Source organism: Euphorbia lathyris, chromosome 2, assembly GCF_963576675.1.
Source record: "Euphorbia lathyris chromosome 2, ddEupLath1.1, whole genome shotgun sequence".
Taxonomy (NCBI): domain Eukaryota; kingdom Viridiplantae; phylum Streptophyta; class Magnoliopsida; order Malpighiales; family Euphorbiaceae; genus Euphorbia; species Euphorbia lathyris.
Genome location: NC_088911.1, coordinates 7828624 through 7835817, shown reverse-complemented (window position 1 = coordinate 7835817; position 7194 = coordinate 7828624). Strand labels below are relative to the sequence as shown.

General features: G+C 34.5%; 1 protein-coding gene across 1 annotated transcript; it reads right to left on the bottom strand.

Moving 5' to 3' along the window:
* Positions 1-1101: 1101 nt before the first annotated feature.
* On the bottom strand, positions 1102-5674 carry LOC136220292 (uncharacterized). Its single transcript, XM_066008098.1, has 2 exons — positions 5371-5674; positions 1102-1862 (listed from the first exon to the last, which is right to left on the bottom strand). The coding sequence occupies exons 1-2, from the start codon at positions 5456-5458 to the stop codon at positions 1288-1290; spliced, it is 663 nt and encodes a 220-aa protein (XP_065864170.1). The 5' UTR covers positions 5459-5674; the 3' UTR covers positions 1102-1287.
* Between the last annotated feature and the right edge of the window lie 1520 nt (positions 5675-7194).

Sequence of the window (7194 nt, the reverse complement as noted above, 5' to 3'; positions counted from 1 at the left end):
ATTATTCAAAACTATATATATTTTTTAGGTGGGCTTATTTAGGTTGGGCTTTGCATTTGACTTTTAAGCCCGAGTCCATCTCAAATAACAACATGCATGCTATGCTAGGGTGGTTTGGGCTAAGCCTTTTTCAGGAAAAAAAATCTAATTGGCTCGGTCCGAACTTAGTCCAGCCCGATCCATGAACATGTCTAGTCTTTTCCAACTGATCAACAACAAGAAAAAAAAAATTGGGTTATATCTATGGTGCGCTTGGATTTTATAAAAACTCTGGTCCAGCCCGACTTGTCCTATTAATATTAAGGGTTAATTACAAGTAGATATACACAAATTTGCAGATTGATACTTGTGGTATTTTTTCGTTACAAACGCAATCCTGGGGTTTGTAAAATTTTGCATTATCTTTTTACTTTGCCAAATTTGACCGATAACGACTTCAAAATGAAAATTTTCAAGAGTTAAATAATATTTTAAGCAACTTTAATACTTCAATTTTTTAGGTTTTAGATTATTTAGATGATATTTTTTTTATGAGAGAGAAAGTTAATGTTTAGAGAGAGAACTCCAAAAATGATGATTTTGAAAAAATAAAAATATGGTTTCATAGTAAATATGGTGATGCTAAACAACTTTAATTTTTGAAAATTTTCATTTTGAGATCGTTATCAACCAAATTTGGCAAAGTAAAAAAATGCAAAATTTTACAAACCGTATGGCTGCATTTGTAACGAAAAATACCACAGATACCCATCTGCAAATCCGTGTAACCACGGACCATCTACTTGTAATTAATTCTAATATTAATTACTAAATATTTGATTTTCAATATAAATTTTAAAATTTACTATTAAAAACTATATATTTTTAAGTGGGCTTATTTGAACTGGACTTGATATTCGATTTTTAAAATAGAGTGCAGCCGAACCAAAACCCTCTAAAATAACAGCAGTCTGCACTGGGTCTAGGCTAAGCCTTTTTTGGCAAAAATCCGCTTGGCTCGGCCTAGCCCGATCCATGAACACATCTATTATAAAGAAAGCAAAAACAGATTGAATCCATCTTTTCCAAACTAATTAACAAAAAAAAAAAAAAAAAAAAAAAAAATTGTAAAAATTATATAATAATTGCATCTCTTACAATGAATTTTTCAGAATTATGAATTTGCTATCTCCCTCCTCAATATGAAACAAAATCTCCAACCACAACCAGGGACGGGTCTACGGGTCTACAGTGGGAACAATGGGGGCACTTGCCCCAAACACGGAAGTAATTCACATTTTTTAAATTCTAGTGCAGCAGAAGTAAGAACAAACAACAACTATATACCAAAACCAAGCTCATCATAATTTTCTCCCCTTTACTGCAAGGCAAACTACTTCCACTATAACACCCTTTCTTCTGCTTAATCCCGGCCCCGTGATCGTCAAGAACAAACGTCGAATTCACCCGGTCATTGCTGAACATTACGCACCAGAAAAACGGACCCTTGTGACTTCCAATCAAGCCTACTCCTACCTCAGTATGTGATTTGTTTCTTAGAAGTGATAGAGTTTTGTTGTCCTTAATAAGGACTTGAGTAAAGGCTTGTGATGGCTCTACGTAGTTTGATTCGCAGCCTGCGATGAGGCCGGTTATGGTGCCAAATGTCGGTAACTCTACACCACAATTGGGGGCGAAAACCTCAGTTAAGTCGTCTTCTGGTGGGTTGCAGTTTAGTGTTCCATTGCTAGTGCAGTTACCTTTGCATATTTCGACGTATTGTAACGCCATACAGCCTAGACCCGGACTGTCATTGAGTTGTCGGAGTTTTTGGGATGTTCGGTTGTTGTTAATGATGTCGACAAGATCAGTTGCGGGATTTCCTGTTTGTTAAATCAACTGTTAGAAGCCAATATTTTTTTAAGTAAAGGCGAGTTTCACGAGTTAAAGAAGTGATCTCCTCATCCCAACTAGGTTGGCACTAAAGAAAACGCAACTAAAAACCCGGAAACCAAATTTAATAGAAGAAAAAAGAAAAATGCAACCAATTCAGAGAAAAATAAAGGAAAATGAGGCAAACCGCGAAGCTAACAATACCGAAAAATGACTCGACAAACCATCGTGTTAAAGATACAAAATAGCTCGAGTTTGGATACTAAAAGACACCAAATTTTTTTGGGAAACACACACGGACGAGAAGAAATGGTTGAAAAAGTGCCGATTTCAGCAGAGCTGATGGGCCAACACATTGAGCTAGCGCAAAGTTTTGTGCTAGGGAAACGTTATTGCTATATGAAAGTACTAATTTTTTTTTTTATTTAATAGGGCTCGATTTATTCATTTTGCACACGCCCCAAAATGTTTAAGACAGCCCTGGAGATTGGTAGGGATTATAGCCAGTTAATTAAAAATGTCTTACATATCCCCTCATGCCATATTCAACGCGAGTGTAAAGTAACATATACGGATGTCACAACATTGAATACAAGGCTCCGATATCATATAAATAAAGACCTAACTCACTTCAAGAGGGTACCAAAGGAGAATGATTCCCTCACCTATATAAGGAGAAGAATATAAATATAGTGTTGGACCGAGATCTTACATATTGAACCGACTCTCCATGGATAATCTTAGTATTGGATGAACCAGGTGGAAATTGGTGAGCATGTAACGACCTGTCCTTAGGAAGTAGTGCCAGGGTGGAAGGCCTGAGCAAGGAGATCCTAAAGGATGGTGATGAAGGTAGGAATGAAGTGAATCCCACATGAAAACGAAGAGCGAGACTAGGCTATTAAGTAAGGTGTGTTTTAGATACAGTTTTAAGCCGTGAGACCTAGGACTTGAACTAAAGTGGAAAACGTGTGCGTAGTATTAAACCAAACTGTTATACATAGTTGTTAAAGGCACAACGCAAGGCGTGCGCCTGAGGAACACGAGGCGTAGGAAAAAAGAAATATATACTCTATTACTAGTTAAAGCATATCAATATCAGTAATACTCTATTATTAGTGAAAAACAAAGGCAAAAAGTATAATTAAGCCCCTGAACTTTGGCTGTTTTAAGGATTAAGCCCCCTGATCATTTATTTTTCCATATTGAGCCCTTGATCATTGATTAACTTTTTCATCAAGTTTAGACTGCATATATCGTTAGGACGATTCGGCTTGTTGACATGGACAAATAAAAATAAGAATTCCTTGACTAAGAGAGATAAAAATTAAAAACTAAAACGAAATTATAGAAATTAATTTCTTGTATATTCTTCCAAACTCGATTTTCTCCTCTCCAATTTTGTGATTTTCAACATTAGAATCGCCAAATCGATCTTCTCATCTCCTAAACTCGACGGAAAAGTTAAATAAGGGCCAAATCCATAACAAAATCAATGATCAATGGCTCAATGTGGAAAAATAATTGATCAGGGGCTTGAAACTAACAAATACACTTATGACCACATAAAAAAGGCCAAACCAAACCACATAAAAACATAGTACTAAATGTCAAAAACTCCAAGTTAAGCTCATACTTTATAGCGACATTAACATATACTTTAATCTAAGTAGCTAACTAATGTGACTATGCTCTCAATCCCTCTCTAGTCTTTCTATGTCTGAGTCATTTGATATTTTTATTTAGATCAAGGGTTAAGATTAAATTTATTTAAATTGGATTAGTGAAAACCGTATATGGATGCACCTTGACTCAGGCTTCGAAGTGCAGGCGAGACACCCAAGGCGAGAGCCTTTTAGACTCGCCTTGCCTTGCCTTGTGCAATCAAGCCTCACTACCTTTAACCTTGTTAAAGCTATATAGTTGTTCTTACAAATATTTAAATCAATGTGCTACTATTAGCTGTCTTAGATAACTGTGTACTCTATATAGGCCCATAAATTTAACATTTTAAGTGAAGTGTAAATTTAGTGTTATTGTATGAAATGGTGCAAATTTAACTGTAACATTTTCAAGCAAGATCAATTTTAGTAGTACCTTATTAAAAATTGGTTTGACTGTTATTTAACAGTTACTTCCTTCTTTACAAACATGAATTATGTAAGATATTTAGTGTGTTACTAACACAATTACAAAAAAAAAAAAATTACTAACACCATTACAAAAAATTCGTTAAAATGCTAACGACTAAGTTTGCTACGTATAAGTTAATCATAAGCTTTTTTTTTATCAAAATATCTAAAATATTTACGGTGCTATTAATATAGTTACAAATAACCAACAAAAAAATGTACGAAAATGCTTTAGTTTATCGATAAACTTGTTTGGAATGTATGATGTGACACTTAATAACAGTCAGACTATTAAATTTGTACCATTTCATATGTTTAGGACTAAATACGCACTTCCCCTTGAAACGTTAGGGTTAACTTTGGCTTTATCCCTTCTATACAAGTAAGATGTGTTTTCATATATATCTAGACATAATTCAAAACCGTGAGATCTTGAGCTATGAATGTGGTACTGGTAGCTATATTAGATGCAGCATCGAATTCCAACTACCTGTGTACCTTATCTACAAAGTTTTAACCTCACACCTAATTCTACCTACGAAATTGAAGTTTCTATTGAAGTTCAGATACATTCAAATCAAAATAAATTCTGTGTTCAAAGAAAAGCATTTCAAGCCTTAAACCGCAAGTGACGAATACAAGATTGGTTCGTCGTGGGGCTAATTTTACACATGCGTGCATTAAAAAAAAAAAAAATAAATTTGCTAAATCGAACTTACTCGATTGTTCTCATCTAAGTGGTCCAGAACCAATTTGTACATAAACTTAAAGAAATTTATAGCATACGTATCATATATTGATTTTGTAATTAAATACAAACTCAATGAATTAACTAAAAACTTGAACTTTAATTTGTCAGAAACAGACAGGGATAGTTCCAACAGCCGGGGGCTGAAAACCATTTCACTATAGAGGTGGTTCCGGCAGCCGGGAAGCTTGGCCCCTTCAGGCCCTTGTCTCCGCCCCCGCTGCTGAAAAGACCCCCACCATGGATTATGGTTTCCGGCCCCTCCGACCTTTGAAACTAGCCCTGTTATGAATGGTTTTGGTCTGTTTAAGGTTCGAAGGGGTTAATTAACTTATTGAGGTTTATTTAATTACAAAATCAATATATAGTAGGTTATAAATTTCTAAGTTTATTCAAAACCAATCAATTAACCTGACAAGTTTTACATTATTATGTAAAAATTGATTCTGGACTATTTCATTTTTTTTAGACAGACAGATGTAAAATTGCCGGGGGACCAATCCTACATTCGACACTGCCAAGAGGCACCAAATCCACAAGCAATTTAGCAGAGAATGAAACAATTAGATTTACACATCAGGAAAGTTGCGAAACTTTACTAAAACAGAGCAGCATTACCATGATTCTTAGAAAAAACGAATGCAGGTAGAAGAAGATGATAGAGAAGAATCCACTGGAAGTAGCAGAGATTTCTGAGCATCTTCATCAGCAGCCGCAGCAGCAGCAGCAACTCTTTAAAATTACAATCCTGAGAAAGAAGAAAAGAAGGGGGAAAGAAGAAAAGCAAGGAACCCTAATCACATGAAGGGCGTGGGTGGGTTCAACTTATTTTCTTTCTAAAATGGTGCTGGTGAAAGAAAGAAAGTCTGTAGTCTGAGTGGGAAAGGGATGAAAGTTTTAATGTTTGGGCGTCAAAAAGCACAAGGATAAAAGACTCTCTGTGTTGCAGAGATTAGGGACAGATAATGGCAATGGTGGCCCCAACTAGCCGTTGTGTCAATAATATGTATTCTTCAATTTCCTTTTTGCCATTCCGGGATTTTATTACAATCACCAGCTCTTTGGAGCTAGCTGTGTGTATCAGTTCGGTTTTTAAACCGTACACCCAACTAAATTGATTGAATTCAGTTTTTAGTTCGGGTTTTTTTTACAATTTGGTTTGATGTTGGTTTTATTTTTAGATGTATTTTGGTATTCGGTTCGGTTTAATAAAAAAAATTCGAACCTGCCGAAATACATTTTTTCTACGCTATTTTATATATATATATACACATACATTCGATTTTACAAGTTTATTTTTTTTTATTATTGTTGTGATAATAAGCTAATATAAATATATTTTGAAAGTATTTCAAATTTTTTTGTTCTTGGATAAATTTAATGATGAAATATAATGATTTTTTAATTAAATTCGGTTTCTTCGGTTTAAAACCAACCTAACTGAATATTTGGTTCGGTTGTGATTCGTTTTTATATGTTATTCAATTCGGTGTCGGTGTGAATTATTTTAGTAATTTTGGTATTCGATTTTTTCGGTTGGTTTTGAACCGAAACACACCCCTACTTAGGAGCCGCGGGAATTACATTCCCCATCTTTGCTTTTCGATTTATGGGGGATTTTCAGTGTTCTTCCTCGAATCTTAAATGAGAATTTTTGTTTTCGCTCCACTAGAATCATTATTTTCCGTTTCATTTTATTTTATATAAATATATATATAACCTAACTTTAAAAAGAAATACAAAAATATATGAAAAATACAAAAATAAATGTTAAACGTGAATTAATCAGGGAACCCTTAAGGACATATTGGAAATATGGATATTTATCTTCGTCTTCGTCTCGTCCTCAGCTTCTGGGGGACAAAACAATTCTCATCCCCATCTCGTCCTTGCAAGAATTCTAATCAGGAATTCCCCATCCTTGACGAGGCAAATCCTTGATGGGGGGTTGCAACCCTAGAAACACAACACATGCTATTTCTATGATAAATACGACATGTGTCGTGTATTTGTATTGGGAAGTTCTTATCAGTATCAGGTGTTTGTAATAAAATTCTTATTGGAATCACAATACATTTGTTAATGGGTTCATGTACTATCGGACAAAATAAAACGCTTCAGCTCTTGCTAAACCCGAAACAACTACAAATGAAAAAATTATAGTTCAAAGATACAAATCAGATGAAAAGAAAAATCCTATAAGATATATGGATTTCAACCAAAATGAAATTACTAACAAAGAAAAAGACAAAAAAAAAGTGAGGATAAACATTTTTCTATTTCTCCTTCAAGTAGATCTAGTTACTTTTGCTCAAATAAAATGACAGATTTGTTGTCACCGGTAGAAATGAACAATATAATAGATATCAAGAAAACAAGACGGTAGGTCTCAAGACCTTTTGGAGTATTACTTCTTGTAGATACCCATTTTTGTCCGGGATA

Bases quoted from the DNA above. Each gene is read 5' to 3' on its own strand.
- LOC136220292 (XM_066008098.1), bottom strand. From the start codon at position 5,458: ATGAAGATGCTCAGAAATCTCTGCTACTTCCAGTGGATTCTTCTCTAT. The intron at 1,863-5,370 runs GTAATGCTGCTC...TTTAACAAACAG, and splicing joins CGTTTTTTCTAAGAATCATG to GAAATCCCGCAACTGATCTT.